Below are 26,615 nucleotides of genomic sequence, written 5' to 3'. Positions count from 1 at the left end.
GGAAACGTGAACGACTTGAATCCATTTTCAAATTATGTAAACTTGAAATGCAACAAAAAAATAGTGGTTACTCAAGAAGAAAGACTGAATATGCTGGGCAAAGGTTTACTTTAGAAATTGCATTTTTATGTCATTATAAAGAGAAAGTGAGTATAATGGAAATGATCTACATGTACAAGTCATTTGACAGACATTTACGGAAGGTATTCCAAAGGCCAAACACTAGTTTGTGCATTAAGGATGTTTTTATGGTTTTTACTTTTTTTATTTTTATTTTCTAGCTTCTTTCACTTTGCCAGAAAAGGATTTTTTTTAATGGACAAAACACTAACTTAGGCTAGCTTCTTTCAGAAGCAGATACTTAAACAATGATTAATGGTGAAAGTAGTTTGTTTGTAATGTGATTCCAGGAAGTACCAGTAGGAGAGAGGGACAATGAGATAAAAATGAAAGAAGCCAGTAATTAAGCCAGCTATGAAACAAGCTATTGCTTTAAGCCACTGTGGTTCAATCCTGATGAAGGAGCTCTGGGAGATAGTTTTTAAAAAAAAGAAAAAACATGCCTCAAAGTTGTCATTTACAAGGGGGTAAGGGCAAGGAAACAGGAGGGGTAACTATTCTAACTCTTATTCATCATTCTCGAAATGCTGCCTGGTATATTAACTTTCCAGCACTTCTGGCCAATGCACTGAAAATCCCTCAGGTTTACAATAGGGCAAATGCTTGTACTAGGATACTGCTGACATACACTTGAATGATGAATGCTAACGGCATATGGAAGAGCACTAACAGCATCTTCTACAGATTCTGTCCTTTCCTTTGAGGCAAGGACATTGTCTAGAGTCAGAAATAGAATGTAAAATGTAAAAATGTACATCATAGTAGTACACAGTAAAAGTTTTAAAACATTAACAAAGTGTTATATTTGTTTGAGTGGGTGTTCGGTTATCAAAGATCTATTTAAAAGGGGAAAAGAATAGAATATATTTTAAACCATGGATGTAACCAGTCAAGGCCACCCTATATGTGAATGTCCTGGGATAATTTTGTCCCCAGATGTCTCATTTTATGAGTGTCAATTTCATTTATATATTCATAAAATAAAAAAATAGAAAGAGATAAACGTGTGGTAGAAAAATGCCTTCTTACCCACAAGCCTCACAGAATAATATTGTCTAAATGCCATGACATTTTTGGTAAGTTTTGGTTCTGTGGGCCTTGGAAGATTTTTTATTTAGGAACTCCTCCAACGTGATACAAGCATTACGTTTATTTATTTATCTAAATACCCTAGTTAAAGCTACTTTAAGCAGGATCAAAGTCCTCTTTTAAACTTTTATATTTGAAAGCTATCCCCATGTACAATTTCTGTGATTCTTGCACAATTCCTTGGAGACTTTTGTTTGCATAAAAAGAGTTTGTCCCTCTCTATTAGTTAGAACTTTTACATTGTAGTAATAGAAAATCCACTTCAAAGTTGCTTAGACTTACCCAGAAGAAATGTATTGATCAGTGTCGTTAAACAGGTGAGAGGTAGGCGAGGCTCGATTCAGGAATTAAATAGTATGACCAGATTCCAATTTTCCTTCTCCATTGCATGGCTCTGCTACCCAGTATTTGTTCCATTTAATTCCTCTTAATTGCTCTAAGATGGATGTCAGGATACTGCAGAACTACATTCTATCTCATTCATCTTAAACAAGGAGCAGGTATTGTTAAAAAGAAGTTGGCCAGGTGCGGCAGCTCATGCCTGTAACCCCAGCACATTGGGAGGCCGAGGCAGGCGGATCACATGACGTCAGGAGTTCGAGACCAGTCTGACCAACATGGTGAAACTCCGTCTCTATTAAAAATACAAAAAAATTAGCTAGGCTTGGTGGGGCATGCCTGTAGTTCCTACTATTCGGGAGGCTGAGACAGGAGAATCGCTTGAACCTGGGAAGTAGAGGTTGTGGTGAGCCAAGATCAAACCACAGAAATCCAGCCTGGGCTATAAGAGCAAAACTCCATCTCAAAAAGGAAAAAAAAAAAGGAAGTTTCTAGTACACCTATCATCCCTTGGGTCCATTCAGAAGAATACCCTTAGAAAAGGTTTTGAGAGCAAGTGATTTATTTGGGAGGTAAATAAATCTGTAGAAGAGTGGAGAAATGAGACAGGTAAGGCAAGGCAGCCAGTAAAGGGTGGTGTATTATCAAGCCAACTGATACTGTGGGCTGTTGGAGCTTTATCTCTAGGGAAACCTTGGAACCCTTGTAAAATCCATGCCTCAGAGTTATCTCCCCTACTGTCAAGGGAGCTAGAGTATTAATATCTGAATTCCTTCAATTAGTCACTATTTATAGGCTGCTTCTGGGGTCTGGAGGGGAGGCATCAATTGCCTGGTATGTCTAGCCTGCCACATGGGTGGCAAAGCAAACTCTTGTGGCAACAGAAAGCCTTCAGGCAATGAAATGCCAGTCCTGGCACTGGGAAATCAGACCGATGGCTGCTGAAATGGCAAGGATAAGGGGATTTCGATATTCTTCTGTAGTACTTTTCTAAAAGATTATTCATATTTGGTTCTAGGGGTCAAGAATAGAGTTAAAATTTTACATTTATGTTGATGTTCTATATCACCTTCAGGAAAATAATTTAATGGAAACTATTTGTCATCAAAAAAGTAAAGAATCTTGTTGTTCATCCTAGCCGTAACACAATGAATACTTTTTAAATAAGCAACTTAAAAGTCAGATAATGTTTAGAAGTTACATTTAATATGTCTTCTCCAGACTAGTATTTACTATTATATATTTATTTTTCCTTTTATTTCAGTTGAAAGAATTCAGAATCAGTGGGATGAAGTACAAGAACACCTTCAGAACCGGAGGCAGCAGTTGAATGAAATGTTAAAGGATTCAACACAATGGCTGGAAGCTAAGGAAGAAGCTGAGCAGGTCTTAGGACAGGCCAGAGCCAAACTTGAGTCATGGAAGGAGGGTCCCTATACAATAGATGCAATCCAAAAGAAAATCACAGAAACCAAGGTTAGTATCAAAGATACCTTCTTAAAATACTGGTTACACTAGATAAAATTATAACATGGATTGTAATTTAATAATGTTTAATATAAATTTATTAACAGAAAATCACATTTAAGCTGAAATGAACAGTAGACTTTTTATATTGTATTTTCTTAGAGACAGGGTGTCACTGTCACCCAGGCTAAAGCGTAGAAGCACAGTCATAGCTCACTCAGCCTTGAACTCCAGAGCTCAAGCAATCCTCCTGCCTCACCTCCCTGGTAGCTGGGACAACAGGCATGTACCATCATGCCTGGTTAATTTTTAAAATTTTTTTATTTTCTGTAGAGGTGGGTTCTTGAACTCTTGGCCTCAAGCAATTATCCTTCCTTGGCCTCCCAAAGCACTAGGATTACAGGCAGGAGCCACCATGCCTAGCCAGTAGACTTTTGAGTCAAGGTAGAGAATAGAGGAAAATTGACAGTTAATATCAATCTTAAAGTTAATTTTGTTTAGCAGTCTAGATATAGTGGGCTGGTTTTCTGTTGCACCATCTTTTAAGATCACTTCAAAATTAGTATATGTACTTATGTAATTGCATGAAGTCAACCATTAGGGCTTAATTCCTTCCTAGAAAAAGTAACAGGTCTACTCTTTCATATCTTATTTGAAGGCCCTGAATCAAGAAATGGGTGTGGGTGGGCATAAGGATTGTGCAGGAACAATGAGTACTCTCACTTTCTTCTCCCATTCTCTTACCTCCTATCCAACTCACTATTCCCTTCTTTCTCTCTTCTCCTCTTACCTCTGAAATTGCATCAAATATCTGTCTGCTTAGTAAGTCTATAATTCCTCAGGATAAAAGGAAAAGGAAGAAAATTGTTTAATGACTGTGTTTTATCAAGCACCATGCGAGGTGCTTTGCAGGTGTTTAATTTTTTCAAACTTAATATTTACTGGTGAGTTTGAAAAGACGTTAAATGTTAAACAATGATTAACCTTTAGGGAAGTAACATGGGAGGAGGCTGATCAGAACGGGCACTTGATCAAAACCCTCTATAGATATTTTATCTGACAGAAAAGACCTTTTGCTAAACAAGTATCTGATTCTTAAATTGGTTATTTCATCTAAGAAGAAAACCATATCGTCCTGTTGGATTAAATGGCCTCCATTTCCAGATTAGTCAGGTTAGACTATGCTAAGCTATAGTAAGAAATGAACTCTGAAATCTCAACAGCTTAATAAAATAAAGACTTCTTTCTTGCTTATATCATAGTCCAGTGGAGGTTGACAAGCCATTCTTAGGAGCTTTCCCCCAACATGGTCACTTGGAGACCCAGACTTTTCCAATTTTGTGACACTGTCATTTTAAACATGACTGCCAAAGGCCACTGCAAGAAAAGAAGAATGTGGTCAGTGTTTTATGGCCAGGCCTGGAAATTATGTATATCACTTCCACCACATCCCATCACACAGAACTTGTTCTCAATTTAATTTCAGGAAGAGTTAATAGAATCAGTGAGCTTCTAGTCAATCTCTGTCATAGCTACTGTGCCAAAGGAACCTGAGCTGCTACGAGGACAAGGATTTAGCTTCTATGATGAGAATGTTAGAAAGCCACATAGAATTTTACAGTCTTATTATTAGCTCTATTGGAGGCAAAGTCTGGGTGAATAAAAATTCTTTCAAGAGGTACATGTTACCACTAATAATGTTTTCAGTGGATGAGCATAGATGAATTAGGATATTCCAATGGCCGTTTTCCTAATGCCTAGTCTGACTGTGTAATATACAGAATCATGTGGTTATTCTTGAAAGCTCTAGTCATATTCATGAGGTAATCAGCATGTTATGCTACTTCTTTTTCTTCTCTATAAGTTTAGGATACTATGAATTTATTAGATCATAAACCAAAGTAGTTAACTGGTAAGGAGGTATAAGCAGAAAATATGGAGTTCGGACTGGATCTTTGAGTTAGATGAGAAAGAGAGATGAGAGGCATATAGTGATAAATTTGACTAGGGCAAGAGGACTCTGGTAGTTGGCAAATGAGAAATAATTGTAACCTAAGAAAATCCTAAAGTGATGGTAAAAGTGATTACAGTTTAATAGCTCCTAGAAGAGCAAGTAGCTTTAAATAATACACAAACATATCTGCAGAAGGAAATATGAAAGAAGAAAACAAAACAATTGCATTGTCAAAACGTGCAAGATGTTTTAAGCAGCTAAAATAAAACCAGAATTGTATTATAATTGCTATTCTTTGTCAAACTTTTAAAAGTTTACAAAAATTGCTTTGGAATGGTCCAAAACTACATCATAAACATGGCTCAGTCGCTGTCTATAGAGATTGATATTTTTGTTCGAGTTCTGTGTTTAGGAATTTAATTATATATATATATATATATATATATTACTGCAGCTTCAATGTAAGTTCACAGTATAGATAAAGGTGGCCAAAGCTGTATTTTTTTCATCCATTTCTTGAATGATGTATGGTAAAATTCAAGTAATCCTAACGTTAACAATAACTTTTAGTGAATGCTTGCTGTGTGTCAAAAAGTATGGTAGTCACCTTACATATATTGGTTTATTTCATCCTTTCCAAAACTCTCTTTGAAAAGTACTCTGATTATTCTTAGTTAGGAGATAAGAAAACTGAAGGCTAGAGAAGTTTGGAATCTTCTTCTGAAAGTAATAGAGTTGTGATGTGAATCCGTAGTAATTACTTTTGTATATAACATCACAGGTTTTCTCTTTCACATGTTGTCTGCGTTGCTAAAACAAAGCAAGAAAACCTCATGAAAATCCAAAAAAGACTCATGAAATTATTAATTGACAAATAAGATTATATTACATTACTGATAAACCAACAGGTAGAAAATGAAAGCGATGAAATAGTATACTGGGAAAACATTCATATTATACTCTACTATGGAAAACTAAAACAATAATTGCAAACTGCATTCCATTTTTAATGAAACTACAATTTTTAATTCTTTTAAAAGGCAGGGAGCAAATAAAATGGATATCTGGCCTTTACATCTAATGTGTTATCACTACTAAGTGATTTTAGCTGGATTATTACTTACAATTTTCTTTTAGGAAAAAAAGTGTGAAAATAGACAGGAGGACACATTAAATGACTAAAACAACACCCCCATAAGTTCTTTCTGCATCTGTGTGCCTAAGATTAACAAGACAGCCTGTGAGCCTCACAAGGCAATCATAAAGCTATGTCTACAGCCTTGGAGAGCTGTGATTACAGCAGTCAGCCTCCTTTGCAGCACCTCCCTGATGACTGCCCTAACTCTCACCAGTGATCAACAATGAAATGTTTCAAACCCAACCACCAACACTGTTGTACTCTTAAAATATGAGCCAGTCATCATACCTGAACCTAAAAAAAATTACCAAAAATCTTGATACATTAATGATTCATGATTGCTAATCTTTATTGATAATCTCTTCTAGTTCTTATCTACATATATTTTAATTGTCTATGTAATGTAAATGAAATTTTGAATTCTGGTTTGTAAACTTAGTATTATTGTGTAAATATTTATCAATGTTGCTAAACATCTTTTAATAATTATTTTAAATTCTTTATATTATTTTATTAATTTCCATTTTTATTTCCTTGGTGGTCTGATATTTAGAAAAAGCTCCTCCTCTTATTTAGAAAAAAAAGAGTGAAGAATAAATGGGGACAATAACAATTGATTCACAAAATAGAAATAAAATCGAAGATGTCATGTGGAGAAAGCTTACCTTGAAAACATGGTCAGAGTGGAAGGAAACAGCAAGAGCAGAGTCTTGATTTGGTAAAAACGAAACAGAATGCAGATGGCCTGGAGTATCAACAATTAATTAGCAGGTCATTAAGATATGGCCATAACATATTTATAATTGTTTTCTTTCACCCTTAGTTTTTCTAAAGCAAAACATGAAGTTAGAAAGTAGTTAATTTTGTTAGCCACATGGCTTCATGGCTTAATTTTATCTCCTCCATGGACCCGGTACAACAATAAAGTTCTTTTGAGATAGAAAGACAGATGTTAGGCAAAAACATACAAGATTTTCATTCTAATCAAAATGTTTGCCAATAGGCTATGACAGAATCCTAGGAGAGATTATGCCATTTAGAACTTTCACAAGAGGCAAAAATAGTATGCTATTGGCATTTAAAACTGCCAACAGTGATCATCCTGAGATTTATTTCATTTGGCAGAATCTTGGTTGAGTTCATAACCTGTTCCCTAGACTTTTAAAATTGGTCCAAACTTGGCAATGGATTCTTTGGAAAAATTATTTCTTGATCGTTTTAAACTTTCTTTTCCAGTGTCAAGAGAGATTTTCACAGGCTCAGAGTTTTCATTTATTTTTCCCCTTTCAGCTTTTGAAAGAGAAATTTCCTTTTTGTTGGCTTTGTGATTACTTTTGTGTCAAATTCAGCATAAAAGCTTTTCAAACGTGACAGCATTAGCTGTTTTGTGCTTGGCTGAGCTAAGAGTACATGAATTCAATAGAGAAGTAAAATCTTGTTTGAGCCTAGCTGATTTGCTATATAATACTTAAAACTATCTGAAGCAAGAAATTCAATAATTTTCAAGTTATTAAATAAACATCTCCAAGGCTGTAAAATCTCTATGTTTTTGAAGGCATTCTTTAGGAAACTTGAAATACAGATATCCTATAATCACATAATTAATTTTAAAAGTTGAAGTTATACATAGTGACTAAGGTAGCTATTTGAGTATCTCAAATTATTTTTCTAAAAAGAGAGAAATTTTTCAAATGTGGAAGTAGTGCCTTACATTTTAAGTTATCTGTGCAAGGACTGATGGTATCAGATATCTCATCCACCATAACAATATGTACAGTAATGGAAACTGAATTTTTCTTTTATATGTTTTGTGTATTTTTTAGAGTAGTACAAAATTAAATCAGCAGATTGACCCACATTAGTGACTTGATGTTTGAATTTCTGATACAGTAATGAAAAACATTATCAGAAATCTTGGCAGGACCTACCTTTTCTTCATGTATTTTCTTTGTTCCCTCTTGTTCTCCCCTAAAGTCTATGTGATTAAAGAGAAAAGATCAACAACCCAATAGTACTTTTCCTCCTAAAGTATGCATGAAACTATTAAACTTCTCAAAGCATACCAACAGAGTGCTCTCTACATAGCTGCTAGAACACAGATAGTAATGGGCTGGTTTCCCCAGGTACTGCTCTATTAGATAAATATTTAATGCAGAGTCACTAAGCCTTGAATAACTTTATGCTTTGATTGTATTGTATTTTCCCTAGTTTTCTTTTCACAGTTTAACTTACCCCATGCTTGAAAATATAATATGCTAATCCTGTAAATCTGCCCCGCAAAAAATTTTCAAAATCACCTTTTCGTTTTTGTTTTTTTTTTGTTTTTGTTTTTGTTTTTTTGTGATGGAGTCTCACTCATCACCCAGGCTGGAGTGCAGTGGGGGGATCTTGGCTCACTGCAATGTCTACCTCCTGGGATCAAGTGAGTCTCTCAGCCTCCAAGTAGATGGGACTACAGGCACATGCGAACACATCTGACTATTTTTTGTATTTTTAGTAGAGACAGAGTTTCACTATGTTAGCCAGGCTGGTCTCAAACTCATGTCCCCGAGTGATCTGCCCACCTCAGCCTCCCAAAGTGCTGGGATACAGGCATGAGTCAACAAACCTGGCCCCAAATTTCCTTTTCTGAACTCTAGAACTTAACCGAAGGTTGGTAATAATTTCTGAAATGCTGAACCTCATTAAAAATGGCAAAGTTTGAGGCTTTTTAACTTGGCCTTTCCTGTCACCTTCTCCCAGCTTTACAGTAGCCTTGAAAATCAGTACCTTTGCAACCATAGTAACTGTAAAAACTAGCAGCCTTTTAGCCACCAGAGAGTGTAGACCAGGAATGGAATTATTCAAAAAGGCCAATTTTATTCGAAGAGCATTGCCACTATTTGACCTGTCCTGCAGCCCCCTTGAATAAACCTGTATACATGGCCTTGTCTTTATTTGGCCTGACTTAGAGCTAATTTTCTAGGAAAAGCCCTAGCTCTAGGGTGTTTGTCCAAACCAATCATCAGCACTTCTTTAACATAGCAGGTTCCTAAGGCTATGATGCTAGTTGAGATAAACATAGGTCTGGAGAAAAACTTTAAATGAAGCTCTGGAGAATGAGATGTCCATAGGAGATTTTGACAACCTCTGACATGTTCTTGTGGACTCTAGAAGGCCATATGCTTGTTTTAACAAATGGAGAATATCAATAAAGAGATGGAAATTATAAATAAGAACCAAAAGGAATATCTGGAGTTGGAAAGTACAATAACTGAAATGAAATTTTCACTTGACATCACATTCAAGTTGGCAAAAAAAGAATCAGCAAACTTGAAAATAGTAAATGGGATAATCCAATCCAAAGAAATAAAAATAATTAAGAAAATAAAGAAAGCAAAAACTGAATTGAAGGAAGAACTGAAGAAAAGAGTGGAATGGTGGTTACCAGAGGCTGTGTATTCTAGGGTGAAAAATGGGGAGATCAAAAGGGATAAAATTTTAGTCAGATCAGAGGAATAAGTTTTTGAGACTTTATGACACAACATGGTGACCATAGTTAATAACATTGTATTGTATGTTTTGAAACTGCTAAAATAATAGATTTTAAATGTTCTTGCTATGAAATATGATAAATGTGTGAGGTGATGGATATGTTAATTAGGTTGATTTAATCATTCCACCATGTATACATATATCAAAACATACATTGCACCCCATAAATGTATATAATGATTATTTGTCAAAGTAAAATAAAATTAAAAATAAAAAGTTTTAATACTTTTGTAAAATAAACTTTATAATAAAATATTTTAATGTGTCTTAGAGATAAATATATTAATAAAAACTAAAACTTTAAAACTCTTATAAGAAAACATAGGAATATAATGGATTATGCAATGTTTTCTTAGATATGACACCAAAAGCAAAAGTAACCAAAAAATACATAATTAGGAATTTAACAAAATTAAAACTTTTGTACTGCAAGCAATACTGTAAAGAAAGTGAAAAGTCAATCCTCAGAATTTGTAAATCATATGTCTGATAAGATACTTGTATCAAGCATATATGAAAACTAATAATTCAATAACAAAAAGGATAAATAATGACCTAATTACAATTGGAGAAAAAAATTGAATAGGTATTTCTTCAAAGCAGATGTACAGATGTCCCTAAGCACATGAAAAGATGGTTAACATCATTGATTATTTTAATCATGCAAATGAAAACCACAATGAGATAGTACTTCTTACCCACTAGAATGGCTAATACAAAAAACACAGACAATAGCAAGTGTTGACAAGATGTAGAATACTTGGAATTTTCACATTACTGGTGGGAATGTAAATGGTGAAACAACTTTTTAAAAAGTTTGGAAGTTCATGAAAATATGTTTTTGATTTTTAATTTTTGTGGGTACACAGTAGGTATATATATACTTATAGGATACAGGAGATATTTTGATACAGGTATACAATGTGTAACACTCACATCAGGGTAAATGGCATATCCCTCACCTCAAGCAATTATCCTTTCTATTGCAAACTATCCAATAATAATCATTTAGTGTTTTTATTTATTTATTTATTTATTTATTTTGAGATGAAGTCTCACTCTGTCACCCAGGCTGGAGTGCAGTGGCATGATCTTGGCTCACTGCAACCTCCACCTCCCAGGTTCAGGCAATTCTCCTGCCTCAGCCTCCTGAGTAGCTGGGATTACAGGCATGCACCACCACATCCAGCTAATTTTTGTATTTTTAGTAGAGACAGGGTTTCACCACGTTGGTCAAGCTGGTCTCGAACTCCTAACCTCATGATCCACCCATCTTGGCCTCCCAAAGTGCTGGGCATTTAGTGGTTTTTAAATGCACAATAAATTTTTGTTGACTGTGGTCATCCTCTTGTGCTATCAAATACTAGATCTTATTCATTTTATCAAACCATATTTTTGTATTGTATATTTCACTACCCATTAACCATTCCCTCTTTTCCCCCACTGCTACCCTTCCCAGTCTCCTAGAAATATTAAACATGAAGATACCATATGACAAATCCATTCTACTCTTAGGTGTATGCCCAGCAAAAATGAAAATACATGTACACAGAAAACCTTTATACAGATGTTCATAGCAGCATTATTTATAATGGCCAAAAAGTAGAACCAACCCAAGTGTCTATCAGCTAATGAATAAATTTTAAAATGTCCTACATCCAAAAATGGATTATTATTCAGCAATAAGAAATAATGAAATATTGATATGTACTGTAACATGGGTGAGCCAATAAAAATATGCTAAGTGTTTTGTATTATTGTTCTCAAATATCCAGTGTCTTTTCATGCCAGAAGATTATACATAGCAAAAAATATGCTAGAATCCAGTCACAAAAGACCCCAAATTGTATCAACACATTCATATAAAACATCCAATAAAGACTGAAGGAGGAGGACAATAGACAGTAGAAAGGGACTGTTCATTGATATGGGTTTCACTGGGAGCAAATAAAATGTTCTCAAATTAGATCATAATGATGGTTGCACAACTATGAATATATTAAAAACCAGAAAATTATACACTTTAAATGGGTGAATTTTATGGTATATTAAAAAGTATATCTGCATGTCATTGACTACAGATATTTTCTTATTTTTCAGCTTTATGAACACAGTTTTAGAAATATAGTCTCCATTTTTCTCTTTCATGAAACTGCTTGCCAGCTATAGAAATGAAAAAATGGCTTTGTCTGTGGAACATAACTACTACCTAGATGGGAGCCTCCATCGCAGAATGGCTAAAGAGCTATTTTCTTTTATGGTCAAGATAGGCAGGTTCTGTCCTATAGAATATATTCTGAGACATTACCTGTAGCTCAGAAAACCAGGGATATTGATGCTCTAAAGATTTCCTCATCATTTATATGGCTTCCTATTTATTAACAAGAGAACCTGTTCTTTATGTGCCATTACACTAGTATATTCTGTCCCTGGCCCTGGTCCAGGACTATCAGGAAATATTAGAATTGCCCTACTCTATGTGAAACAAGGTCATATCTGAATAGATATGTCAGTCAGCATAGGCTAAGCTACAGTAATAAGCAACCCTCAAATCCAGAGGCTTAACACAGTCTATATTTTACTCATGTTACATGTTCATTGTAGATTGATGAGCGTGTTCTACTTAGCTTTAGTCAGTCTGTGACCATGACTGATGATAGCTCTATCTTGGTACATGCTTTCATGATCATAGAGGCAAGGAATACAGTTTTTGAACCTTCTACCCGGAAGAGACAAGTAGACAAAACCAGTCACATGGCCATTCCTGAGGTCAATGGGGATGCATATGTATAATCTTCTGGCATGAAAAGGCACTGGATATTTGAGAACAATAATACACTCTACCACAGTAGGCTCATGGGGTTGGGAAAGGAGCTGAAAAAAATGCCGTTTTCTGGGGTTCTGTCCGCTGGCATTGTTTCTGGAATCATTTCCACCCATCTATTTCCACACCCTCTTAATCGACTTTTCTCAGATGCCTACGGTAGCTGGGTGATTAGTTAATTACAACATTGCTTAAGCCTTTTAATAAAGTCAGCAAATTAAACAGAGAGCCCAGATAAAGAGAATGCTTTCAAAAATGTCAAAATGAAATTAAGGTAACGAAGCACTTGGAGAACTCTCCTCCCTTCTTTTTTTGTGCAAAACTTATTGCAAAAAAAGCTGGAAGAGAAATGGGCCTGAAAGTAAAGAGGGGAAAAGTATATTTTATGCCATTAGTTTAATTATAAAAATTCATTACATGAAGCCATGTAAGACAGAAAATAATGGAACTCTAACGGGTTGGCCGATAACGCATTTACTAGTCTGCTCTCAGCTTGTAGTCGTTGTTGAAAGGACAAAAAAGTAACGACATTGGTATGTAATCTTCAAAGCTATTGTAAAGATTAATCATTTTCAGTAAGCTGGAAAATGAGGGCCATTTTCTTAAATAGTATGCCCTGTATAGAGTGTTACCTTCTGAAACAGAGTTGTTTGGTAATGTCAGAGGATTAATAGATGAGTCTTGAAGTTAATGGTGAGAGGCTTTACTTTTGAAATGGCTTTCTTACAGCTATTTTAACATTTCTATTATAAATCCATAAAGAGGTTATATACATTGTTTTAATTCACACAAGGAAGGAAGAAATTGTGCTTCTCTTTTCCCAATAAGGATTTGTAGAACATTAATTCATTCTTGGGACCAGATTGTTTACTGATTTTTAAAAATAAACAAAATATGTATTTTTCTGCTGTCTTTTTTTAGAAAGGCCTTGCTTTATTATACACAATAATTTTCCAGTCATGCTATAATCATCAAGATTATTTTATATTTTTCGAAGCTCAGTTAAAATAAACCCAATCTTTTTTCTTAAATTTCTTTATATGGATGCATAACTTATTTAACTGAATGGAAAAGTGAATTGAGAGTCCAGAATCCTGCATTTTTATGATGACTCTTTCACTTAGTAGCTGTCACCTTGAACAAGTCACTTAACCTTTCAGAGCATTTACATTCTCATGTGGACAATTATGGAATTGCTCAAAAAGAAAGAAGATATCAAAAGATGAAAGTGAATATGCAGGTAGGGGTCATATATTTGAAGACCTTGTAATCCAAAGAGAGAGCTTGGGACTTTGTCTTGTAGGTAATAGGAAACCATGGAAAGGTTTTACACAGCGGAGAAATGAGGTTCTGTTTACATTACAAAAGATCATTTAAGCAGTTGTATGTAGATGGAAGGGTGGCTTGAGAGTGGAGGGAGGGAGGCGACAAAAAAGATTATTTTAGTAACTGAGCTAGAGATAAGAGGGACATAAGGTAGTGTCAATGGAAGTGGAAGATTTGGATGTAAGTGAAAAAAAATCTTATGATACAACTCCTCTGGGGGTATGTCCCCTGCCTCCTGCTCCAGTTGAGAACCAACATATAATCAGATTGATCCAGTGACAGAATTTTGGAAAACATTAATGTTGAAAGCACAGGCAAAAAAAATCCTTGAACACTAAGAGAATATAAAGAGTGGGAGCCAAGAAAGCAGAGAATTTCCAGAAGAGAATAGTCAGCAGCACTAGCTGCTGCAAATAAACCAAGTAAATAAGAACCTAAATCTTTCCATAGGCATTGGCTTTTGGTAACTGAATTAGTTAACTATTTTCACAAATGTTGAGTGGCATAGAACAATAAGCCCATATTGCCTTTTATGAGCTTACAGCTTGGGTGTGGTGGCACTTCATGCTGCAGGTTGATTGGGGTCGCTCTGCACCATGTGTCACTCGCACCACATGTCACTCATTCTCCTCCTGAGTTGAGCAGGCTAGCCCTGAGAGTGTTTATCTTAAAGTAATGGAGAAGTGCAAAAGGGATAGCCGCACAGCGTAAATACATTTCAAGCCTCTGCTTGTGTTACTTCCATTAATATCCCACTGGGATTAGGCAAAGCCAGTCACATGAACCAGCTCAATGTCAAGCGCATGCTGTCTTTTGTAGGAGGAAATTCAAAGTTACTTAGAAAAGGGCATGGATACAGGGAGAGGTAGAGAATTGGGGCCAATAATTCAATTTGCCATAGTGACTTCTGTCAGAATAGTTTTAGTGGAACAATGATGGCAGAGCCTGATTTTCATGAATTGGAGAGTGGCAGGAATATAATCAAGTTGAGGTAATGAGCTTTCTAAAAAGTGTGACTGTGACAGAAAAGAACATGATAGAGTGCAGATTATTGTTGTTGTTTAAAGATGAGAGAGACACTCATGTTTGAAGTCTCTGGAGAAGGACCCCACAGAGAGGCAAGAAGTTGGAACACACAAAGGGAGAGGGAGTATGTGGAGGAGGATCCCAGAATAGATGGGTGCCCAGATGGTGAAATCAACTTCCAATAGCAGAAAAGTTGCCTCTTCCTCTGAGATTAGAGAGAAGGATGCAAGCCTGATATTTCATGAAATTTATGTTTGATATATTTAATTTCCCCTGTGGAATCATAGGTAGGATCATTTACTGTGAGATTTCTTTCAGTTCCTGTTGCCAGGAATTAGTCTGTAAACCACATTAGATATTTCAAACAGAGGAAATTCAATACAGAGGACTGGCTGCTCCATAGGAATGAAGGAGCTGACAAACGTAACAGAAGACAGTGAAGCAACCCGGAGTTTAGCAAGTTCAGGAAACTATTACCACCGCAAGGGCTGGGGAACCAACAAGTTTTACCAAAGCCCAGAAACCAGAACCATCCGTTGCTAATTCAACCACTGTAGGGGCTGCACAGCAGGTATTGGAACAATGGAGGGAGCAGCTCTCCAGCAGGAAATAGAGACACAAAGAAGATACCACCCATACAGAGAGAGAAGGGAGGATAATTCCCTTGTTTTATACTTTCTCATGCTCTTCTGTCTCCCACTAGTGCATCTCATGGCTTAATCTAGTTAGAAGCCAACTAGCAAGAAATCCCAGGAATTCTGAGCTCCTATAGTACATCTCAATACTGAGTGGAGTAGGAGATGAGGAGAATGAATATAAGAGCAAACGACCTCTTAAGTGGTTAGCTCCCAGAACTAAATTTTCCCATGAATCCCTTGGTTCATGAATGTACACACACTATCCAAGGCAAAATAACAAATCCAACATGTAGAACTTTTTGTTCATAAACATATTAGGATCTTGTTTTATAATTTTCCAAGCAGTTGCTTGATTTCCTCAGGACAAGCCAGAGGCATGGGCAGAGCAGGTGACCTCATCTATTTTACAGATGACAAAACTGGGACTTTTACAAGGTTAATGACTTCCTTAAGATCAAACTGCAAAACAATGGACAAGTAAAACTTCCTGGGAAGATGCCTTTTCATTACTCTGCACTGCCTTTCTTGAAGTTCCGTTGAGACACAGTCATTAAAAATTTAAATTATAGTTCATCCGGAACAAACATTTATTTTACTTGTAGGTGAATATCACAAAACACATTTTAAAAGGAAATTTAACCAATATTCAACCTTAAAATTTTAATCATAGGGCTCTGCACTCACTTTTCTATTTCAAGTTAAAGGGAGAATTTTAGAGCTGCAGCATTTCTAGACAATGTCTATAAAACAGCAAGCTATAGTACTTGCTTTGCATTCAGAAGGGGCTCACACTGGGGAACATAGTTTGACTCATTAAAATTAGTAGTAGATATACTGGCAGTAGTGATGATGATGATGATGGTGATTAATATTTATTTAATCCTTCAGGCATGCCAGGCACCTTTGTAAATGTTTTCCCTGAATTGTCTAAGTTAATTCACACGATCATCTTTCCACATAAATACTGTTAAAATTCCCATTTAGTAAAGGAGAAAACTGAGGCACAGAAAAGATAATTAACTTTCCCATTTGCCACATAACTACTAAGTGATCACAGCAGGATTCAAACCCAGCAGGCTCATTGTATTGCCCAGGCTTTTAGCTACTCTTTCTCTTCCTCCTCTCTTTTCTCCCACGTAGGGTCAGTACCACTAAAATAAGTAAATGAGAGAAGGCAAATACTAAAATGAAAAAAAATACTCAAAATTCTTGAAATTAATTGAGGTTGTCTCATAGTCCACAATCATTTTTTCTGCCTAAAATACTGTGTATGTATATCAAGCACATATTGCAGTAGCAACATAATGGGTTTGAATATGAAATATTTCTTTCCCGGTTGGAAAAGCAATCTTTTGGGATTTAACATTTTATATTCTTCATAGAAAACACACACACACACACACATGCACATACACTCACACACACACACACACACACACACACACAAAGTCAATCTTTTTTTATAAGCTAGTGCTTGCAGTATTTTAAATTTCTTCACACACCGTGATCACCACACAGGCAATTCCCTGTGGTGTATACCATTGTAAATGGAATTCAGAAAGAGAAAAGGGTGTGTGAAGTCTGTTGTATTTTTGAATTTACACTCCTTCTGAGGTCTGGAGTTATCCCAATAGTCAATTTCACAGCGGTAGGCAAAGCTGGTCAAGGTCATGGTTCCTAGTGTGAATGACACTTGGGTAAAGCCAGAGGTGGGCAGAATATTACCTTAGGAGAAAGGGAAAACATCCTGTTGTGGGGAATGTCTTTAAGAAGGGAAACAAAAAAAGGCTATGTTTGAGAACCTTTGTGTTTATATAAGGGTCTGAGCCCTTTCAAGTGGGAGTTTAATCCTCTATGCTCACAAAACCTGGGCAGTATTCAGTGAGGGTTAGCACTCCATCAAGATTTCCTTAGGTATAAAAATTCTAACTTTTGCTGTGAATACAATTTTGCAGAAAAATATGTGGCATGCCCATTTCTGCCTTTCAAGCATTAAAGTACATCAAAGACTCTGGTTTCATGTCAAACCCCACTCTTTACTCCCTTGTTTACTAGGAAATCTCTAATTTAACTCTAGCTTCCTATCTTTCAGAGATTTTGAAAATTCTAGGATATGTTGCAATTTATAATTTTAGGCATTTTTAGGATCTTTTGATTATGTTTTTAAATTCATTGGCACATTCTGCATTTTATGTTTTTTTTTAAATTTTAACAGCTTTATTGAAGTATCATTGATATACAAAAAACTTCATATATTTAATGTGTATAATTGTATGAGCTAGAACATGTAAGTATATCTATGCAACTATCCAAAGAATATAACCTCTTATATCTAGACTTTTCAAATAGGAACCTATGAGTGATGGGTAGCTTCCAGGCTTATTTAACTTGCTTGAATAAAATAAATGATTTTAATTATGCATTTACTAAAATTTTTGTTTTTATTTTATATTCCTGAGCTTATACATATATGCTCTGATATTGGTCCAACATAAGTATTTTTGTAACAATTCAGTCTTTTATAAAAGGAATTCACTTGAAAAAAGGTAACCAAGTTATTGGTGTCAGTTTTGTGGATGTTTATGCCATTCATCAGAGATTTAATATATGATAGATAGTAAGCTCTTCTTTTAAAATCCAAATAGCACCCCCTGGATAGTAAGGCCAATTATGTGTTCTTTCATATCTTGGAATACATTATTTTTATCACTTTAGGTTTGGCTTGAGGAGGAGAAGGAAAAAAGAGGTAATTTTGTACCCTGGGAAATTTCTAGAAAAGGCAAACCTTTGGCAGAAGTTACCTCAAATGGGCTTTCAAATAGTGTGAAGATCTGAAAAGTGGAAAATAGAAACTGCAGTGCTTTATAAAAGGAGTGTGGAAGAAAAGGCAGCATTCCACAAGGATAAATGTTAATTGTTTTGTAATAGCAGCAACTATATCTGTGCCTTTAGACACTGTCTTTTGCTTTCATAGCAAAAGTCAGTGATATTGGCATTAGCTTCATGGTAATAGTTTGGTAATCTAGATCTATTTGCTGTATGCAGGAAATGCTATTATTGAGTTTGATTCTAGAATGTTTTAGTTAACTGAGAAATGACATTTTATATAGGTTGTATATTTTTAATAGGCATCCAACCAAACACACTACTGTTTGATTTTTAGTCTGTAAATATCGTACTAATGCAAAATAACAAATATTAAAACAAAAATGATTTTTTTTGAGACGAAGTCTCACTCTGTTCCCCAGGCTGGAGTGCAGTGGCATGATCTTGGCTCACTGTAACCTCCGCCTCCCAGGTTCAGGCAATTCTCCTGCCTCAGCCTCCTGAGTAGCTGGGATTACAGGCGTGCACCATCACGCCCAGCTAATTTTTTGTATTTTTAGTAGAGACGAGGTTTCACCATGTTGGTCAGGCTGGTCTCGAACTCATGACCTCATGAGCCACCCGCCTTGGCCTCCCAAAGTGCTGGAATTACAGGTGTGAGCCACCGCACCTGGCCAAATGATTTTTTTCCTCAGAAGCAAAATTTTCAATTTCACATTCAGCTCATCACTCTGTATTCTTAGATATAAAAAAAAAAATACAGTGTAGTTAAAAATTGTGTTCTGTTTATTACGCCAGAAAATTGTGTTGTTCTTACAGTGTTTACTGTGCACATTTTCTACATATTGGACCATTAGAATGGTGTATTATGTTCTTTTAATGTCCCTGCATTAAACATTGACATTGTTTCTCATATTTTTACTGCTTTGATTAATGAAAATTTTAAGTCATATAGTATATTGATCTTCTTCTGAAGATTTTATTAGGATAAAGTACCAAAAGTGAGATTACTGAGTCAATGGGAATAAGAATTTGTATGTCACTTTGTATCTATTGCCAAATTGTCCTAATAGATACTGTCCCCAGCAGTAGTACCTGAATATGCTAGTTTTAGTGTTCTTTTCAGCTTTGGATTTTATTTTTTGTTAATTTAATTGGTGTCAAATTGTACCTTTTCGATTTAATACTCTGTTTTTTATTACCTGAACATTAACTTTTTTCTTTTTAAGTAAAATCATCCCATTCTTTCTCATGTTTGAACTACCTATTCCTATTCCTCTGTCCATTTATCAGTGACTTAACCCACCCTGTTGAATTTGATATAACTATCTTAACAATTAATCCTATCTTAATGCTTAGAAGAGCCTCCTCTATGCACTTGCAGAAATGACTAATAGAAATTTCAAGTTGATATGCTTCAAGATAAAACCTACCATTGATTGACTTCTTTCTTTGAAATATGTTTCAAGTGATGAAATGGCAAATTTGAAAACACTCAACTGCCAAAGATAAACAATGAAGAAAACGTAGGTGACTGGTTTAGCAAGATTCTTCTGTTTTGACTTTTATTCTAATTTTAAAGTAGGATGTTCTAAAAGTATTTTGATCCTTCAAAAAAGTTGATAACTAGAATAACAGCACTATTTCTTTTGTTGTTCAATATTTTCCGTATATGCAGGTTTAGTTGAATGCCAGTAGATGGCACTAATTACATAAACAATTCAACAAGTTAATGAAGAGGAAAATAAATGTATATAATTTTTTCGGTTCAAATGTTATCATATGTCACATACTCAACAATTATATATGAGCTTATTTTTGTAGTTTTTTTCTCTTGTGATAAAACAATTAAGCCCAATTAATTGCTACTAAGTTGGAATACTTGATGCTGGTTATTGCTTAAGATGCTGCATTTGAAAAGTTTTGTCCTGTAAGGTGGGTTAGCTTATGATTGAGTAAATCGCATGGTAGGCTAAAAGCAATCTAATATATGTATTCTGACCTGAGGATTCAGAAGCTGTTTATGAAGTACTTAAGATATTCCAACTAGAGATTTCAGAAAAAAAAAAAAAAACTGACATTCATTCTCTTTCCCATAAAAATCTATAGCAGTTGACCAAAGACCTCCACCAATGGCAGATAAATGTAGATGTGGCAAATGACTTGGCCCTGAAACTTCTCCGGGATTATTCTGCAGATGATACCAGAAAAGTCCACATGATAACAGAGAATATCAATGCCTCTTGGGGAAGCATTCAGAAAAGGTATGAATTATATTATTTCTAAAACTACTGTTGGCTCTAATAATGGGATGGTGATACAGGATGAATAATGAAGATTTGTTTTTCCAATCCAGCTAAACTGAAGCTTGGGGGATTCGAGATGACAAATACCAACAAAACTCACAGACTTGGCTCAGTCACATATTTTTAAAATGAGGAACGTAAGATCTCATTTGCCCACTGTCACGAAAGTAGTGACATAACCAAGAGATTAAACAGAAAGCAAAATACCGATTTATAGCTAGAAGAGCAATTTAACAGTCTACTTTTAGAACTCTATCCAAAGAAATATCTTTCTATCTCATCATGGCACATGCTGCCTTACCTGTAATCTGATAGATAAGTCACTTTGGGATTCATGATGGAGTTATACCTGTCCATGGTATCAACCTTGTATCTCACTCCACACATCCAATGGGAAAATTTGTAGAGGGTAATATGACTCATCACTTCATTTCCCATTATATATCTAGGGAAATGAACAGCTCTTATAGACAGTATCGCCTCAGACTAAGCCCTCTACCCTTATTATACCTCTCTTAATCTCTAGAGATATTTTCACTAGCATTTATTCCAATTATAAATAAAAATATAAATTATGTAACTTATTGTTTACTATTTGTGCTTTAAATTAATCTAAATGCCATGAGGACAGAGATTGTGTCTTCTTTATTTGATACATTTCCAGGCCCTGAACCAGGTGATATAATAGGGAGCTAGTGAATGGTTTTTGAATGATTACTCCCTTTGCATAATGTACAATTACCTTGTAAATGCTGAAAAAAAATAGTACCTGTACAATATGAGGAAGACCACAGTGAAAAATAAGTGAGTTCTAAAATATGACATCAATTACTGAAAAAATCAGTTAGGTGGTTTTTAATAAGAAGTCAAGGTCACCATTGGGGCCAAAGCAAATTTTGAACTAAGAGCAGGAATTCTTATGAGAAATGAGATAATTATATATGGAAATTAAAAGACCAACTAAATTTTGAAACTGAGCTAGACATTAGAGAGAGAGAGTAAACACTCCTGTGAAGCTGAATTTAAGCTAGTGACCCTGGGGAATAGAGCAGCTCTAGTCCTGAATTCCAGACAGTAGGTATATAGATGGAAAAGACCATGGAAAAGAAGATTCAACCTAAAGCTGGGAAGTTTTAACTGGAACCCTATGAAAAATACCCTGGTGGAGAAAGAGCAAACTTGAATATGGAATTGATATTTGGAAAAATTATCGTAGTAACTACTTTCTCTCAATGGCAAGGCTTGGACTTTCTTCTCCAAATACAGGTCTTGTATGTATTCAACTAAACAAGGACAGATTCAGTTCAGGAAGAATTATTCACATAGAATCAATTGGTATCAGAGAATCAAACATTAGACCTTAACGGGAAATATCTGTTTCTCAAAAGGAAGCCTTTCTGGGAAAGCAAATTAAAGTCGATATTAATTTGGTGAGTTTATAGAATATAAACTAAGGAGCCAAGAAGAAAGCTTGCTTATGGTATGAAACTAGACCTTCAGGAGACTGGTCTATTCTATCTATACTACTCTTTCTGACAGACCCCTCTTCATTCTCATGCTCCTTGATGACCCAAGCAACTCTCGCAGTTTTTAAAAAACACGTGGACTCAGGGAGAGGAGCATCACACACTGGGAGCAGTTAGTGGGGGTAGGGGAGAGACAGCGGGGGGTGGGAGGGGGGTTGGGAGGGATAACATGGGGAGAAATGCCAGATATAGTATGCACCTAAAGTAAAATAAAAATAAAAATAAATTATTTTATTAAGGCCTTCGGATTCTTCATGGGAATGACTTTCGGTTTATATTTTTTGGCTTGGTTCCAAGAAGATATCATCTAAGGCATGCATATATTACTTCTCCTATGGGTAAAGTAAATTAGAATTTTAAAAACCAAGTCACATTTTTAGCCCATACAGAATCTGCAATTCACCAAGCTACTTCTGACTCATGTCTGTAAAGTTCTTCCCTTTTCTTTTCTCACTTCACATGTACTCTTTACAAGAATTCATCCACTTGTGTAGTTTCAGTCTGTTGATGACTACCCATCTATATTTCCAGCTGAGAATGATCTTTTGAGTTTTATACATGTCTATCTTACTGCTTTCTTTCAATGTTAATGTCCCATAAGAACTTCCAATTAAAAAGGTCCAAAGCTAAACTCATCTTTGCCCTCTTCTAATCTCTTTCTCCAAATGCAACCTACTTCTATTGTCCTTGTCTTAGTCCTTTTTGTGCTTCTGTAACAAAATACCAGAGACTGGGTAATTTATAATGAACAGGAATTTATTGGCTCAAAGTTCTGGAGGCTGGGAAGTCCAAGCCTAAGGGACAGGAATCTGGTAAGGGCTTTCTTGTGTCATGATCCCATGATGGAAGGTGAAAGAGCAAGAGAGAGAAAAAAAATGGAGCCAAACTTGTCCTTACAGTATATGAAACTTACTCCCACAATAATGACACTACTCTGTTTATGAGGGTAGAGTCTTCATGTCCTAATCATCTCTTAAAGTTCACACTTAACTACTGTTGCAATGAGAATTAAATTTTACCATAAGTTTAGGGGGGGCGCAAATATTTAAACCGTAGCTTTCTGCCCCTTTTATCTCAAAATTCATGTTCTTCTCACAGACGGAATACATTCATTTCATCCCAAAAGCCTCAAAAGTCTTAACTCATTTCAGCATGAACTCAAAAGTCCAATCTAATATAAATTAGGTATTGATGAGTCTCAAGGCACAATTCATCCTGAGGCAAATTCCCCTCTATCTCTGAGCCTGCAAAATCAAATCAAGTTCAGGCCCTCACCCCCGACCCTTCCCAGCTTCGGGTAACCACCAATCACAGAAAGTTTTATTGATAGTCCTGCTCTAGATGATCTTTGCCCATGTTCACTTAAGCTATTTATCCTAGTTTCCATTATTGGAACACTAAGCATGTGGGAGTTATTTACATTCTACTGTTCAAGGTCATAGCAACATGATTGCAAAAATTCAAAAAATTGTGACCTTAGGCATAAATGGGTTAAGCCGTTTAGGGTACATTCATAATAATTATGTACTATAGTACTTGAAAAATCTTATTGCTTCAATTTATAAATAAAAAGTGTTATCTCTATACTGTAGTTTTTTTTTTTTTTTGACTTTTATTTTAAAAGGTACATGTGCAGACTTGTTACATAGGTAAACTTGTATCATGGGGGTTTGTTGTATAGATTATTTCATCACCTAGGTATTAATTCTGGTATCCATTAGTTACTTTTTCTGATCCTCTCGCATCTCCCACCCTCCACCCTACAGTAGTCCCTAACGTACGTTGTTCCCCTCTAGATATCCATGTGTTCATATCATTTAGCTCCCACTTATAAGTGAGAACATGTGGTATTTGGTTTTCTGTTCCTGTGTTAGTCCGCTAAGGACAACGGCCTTCAGCTCCATCCATATCCCTGTAAAGGACGTGATCTCATTCTTTTTTATGACTACATAGTATTCCATGGTATTTGTGTTGGTCTCAAAAACAACTATGACAAGGTGGCATTTTTATTTTTGTTGTTAAACTCATCTTGGAAAGATTAATAATATCAATATTTGGTTATGGAGAAAAAGTATCTCATATCTTTGATAAACTTCTGTAACTATGGCTTTTTAGGTAGGAGGGATTCTGTGGAAAGCATTCTGATTACATCACTTCTCACAGTTCAGGTTAGACATCATTTTACTGTGAAACACGAATGTATTGCCTACACTGAGACTTTCAGTCATATGGAGAAATCTATAAAAAATTTTTAGACATTTGCAAGAATATTTAAATTGGCAATGAAATTTTTAGTTTTAAACTGTTGAATGTTAAATAAGATATAAAAGATACTTGGAAGAACTTTGATATCAGACACTGACACATTGTAGTTTCAAGACATAATACAAAAGTAAACTAATGTTAGTTTATATTTTACTGTTTAAGTTTATTATTACATCAGACGAGTCCTCAAATTCTACAGTGGCTTTTGATAGGACCATTTTTATTTGCCATTTTATATAGAATAGATAAATATAAATAGCCATTTATGCTTAAAAGGATCAAATCTACTATTTGTGGAAAAAAGAGAAGGCTGCTTCTCAACTAAATTGTACAGTTTAGAAACCCAGATCTGAACATAGATTATTGTTGTGAGCTATGTAGGAAAATATTTTGTTTTCCTTATCATATTTCTTATAGAGTCCATGTTAACACATAAGGCCAGAAATGAGAGCCTCTGCAAGTTCATTTCTTTCTCTTCAATCTCTGTGAAAAGATATGAATTTGTGAATAAGGTAATATTAGATGTGATATTATAAATTATTGTGAGAAGCCTCTAAGGATTAGATTTCAAGGACTGCCATCTGGCTGATGACTTTATGATGACACTGTCATGAGATTTCATTTCCTTATTTCTATTCCAAGATCACTCTTTAAACAAGAAATAAGCATTAACTCTGAATTGTCTGTTTGTAGCTGTATAAGGGATTCCACAACTCCCAGCTAGCTAGGTGCAAACTCATCAAGCAGAGGAGATGTTCCTTGCATCAGACGGTTAAACATGGCTAGAAGTCCCTTTGCTAAGCTGCTAGATGCCAAAAAATCCCTCTAGGTTCTAAGAAAGATCCAACATGTACACGTGTGTATACATGTATGTGTACAGACGTCCATATATATGTATATGCATTTGCATCCATATACATATAAACATGCCTTCTTCCTTAAAATAACATCTCGGTATTCTCTGTCCTTCCTAATAATATGTTTTATATTTTAATGATCAAAACTAATAGTTTATTGTCTGAAAAAAATTTTTATCTGAAAAAATTACCTATTTTCTCCATCTTTGACAACCTTGAAAGCACTTGTAAGTCACTCTTTGCTTCTGTATTCCTAGGTCCTTTCTCCTCTTCTTCACTTCATTGAAACACGAACAAAGAAAAAAAAATGAGCCCTATTTTGCGTGCAGCCAGGAGCTACTGTAGTTAAACACTAGATCCCTTTCACATTCTCCAACATATCATTTTAGTAATTATTCTACTTTCTTTCTCTTGGATAATCAATTTCTTTCTTCTTTTTGCTCCTTGCCTTTGACAGGCAAACATATTCAATTCTCCCTCATCCTAAAAGAACTTTTTTACTGTATCATTTTTTTCTATCCAGTTGTCCTTGCTTTTCCTTACTATATAATTTTTTTAAGCAGTAGTTTACATTAATGTTTCCTGTTCTTTAGCTACTGGTTATACTTTGACCCACTCCAAGCTCACATCCCCAGCACCACCACTTTATGAAAACAAGGACTTACTAAGATCATCAATGATTTTATAATAGCTAATTACTCTATTTTAATCCATCCATCTACTTGACTACATTTTAACATTGATCCTGTTGGTTAACTCTACTAGTCAAAACTTTATCCTCTTTGGTTCCCAGAATGATATTATCTTGCAAATCTCTTATTTCTCCAATCATATAAGAAGTGTGAGGTGCGTGGCACAATGCCTAGCACATAGTAAGAACTCAGTGAAATATCACCTGCCAACATTATAAAAAATATTTTACTTACTCAACAAATACTTCTGTGTAAAGTATGTGCTAGGTAGGCCCAGTAATTGGTACTTGATATAGAGCAATGAAAATACCTACCCTCAGAAAGATTATAATCTGGGAAGCAGAAGTTGGGAGACAGACAGACATTGACAAATAAAAATTAAATATATGATGTGTCAGATAGTCTACATGCAATGTGGAAGAATAAAGAGGAAATCAAGTAGAGAGAGAGAGAGAGAGAGAGAGAGAGAGGTGGAAGAGCAGGGCTGCCCTGAAAATGTGGTAATCAAAAAAGGTCTTACTGAAAAGGTGAAATTTAAGCAAATTCTAAAGGACCTGAGGATGTGGGCCATATGTATCATTGGGGTGGAAAAAGTAGACCAGGAGGTCCTAGTAAGTGAAAATGCCCCGAAGCAGGAATATTCTTGGTATGTTGAAGGAACCTTAAAAGAGAGATCAGTTAGGCAGAA

The 26,615-nt window shown here is 35.3% G+C and overlaps 1 protein-coding gene across 13 annotated transcripts in view; it reads left to right on the top strand.

The window, feature by feature from the left end:
• The window catches only part of DMD (dystrophin), a 2,282,798-nt gene that overhangs the window by 1,687,456 nt on the left and 568,727 nt on the right, over positions 1 to 26,615 (top strand). For all 13 annotated transcript variants that reach the window (XM_032285804.1, XM_032285805.1, XM_032285797.1 and 10 more), the window contains 2 exons: positions 2,813 to 3,024; positions 20,391 to 20,545. In XM_032285804.1, coding sequence (XP_032141695.1) covers positions 2,813 to 3,024; positions 20,391 to 20,545 — 367 coding nt within the window. The remainder of the gene's footprint in view (positions 1 to 2,812; positions 3,025 to 20,390; positions 20,546 to 26,615) is intronic.

Source organism: Sapajus apella, unplaced genomic scaffold (genome assembly GCF_009761245.1).
Source record: "Sapajus apella isolate SASKATOON/1434 unplaced genomic scaffold, GSC_monkey_1.0 scaffold17, whole genome shotgun sequence".
NCBI classification, from domain to species: Eukaryota; Metazoa; Chordata; class Mammalia; order Primates; family Cebidae; genus Sapajus; species Sapajus apella.
Note: the sequence above shows the minus strand (reverse complement) of the source record. Positions and strands in the feature narration are given on the sequence as shown.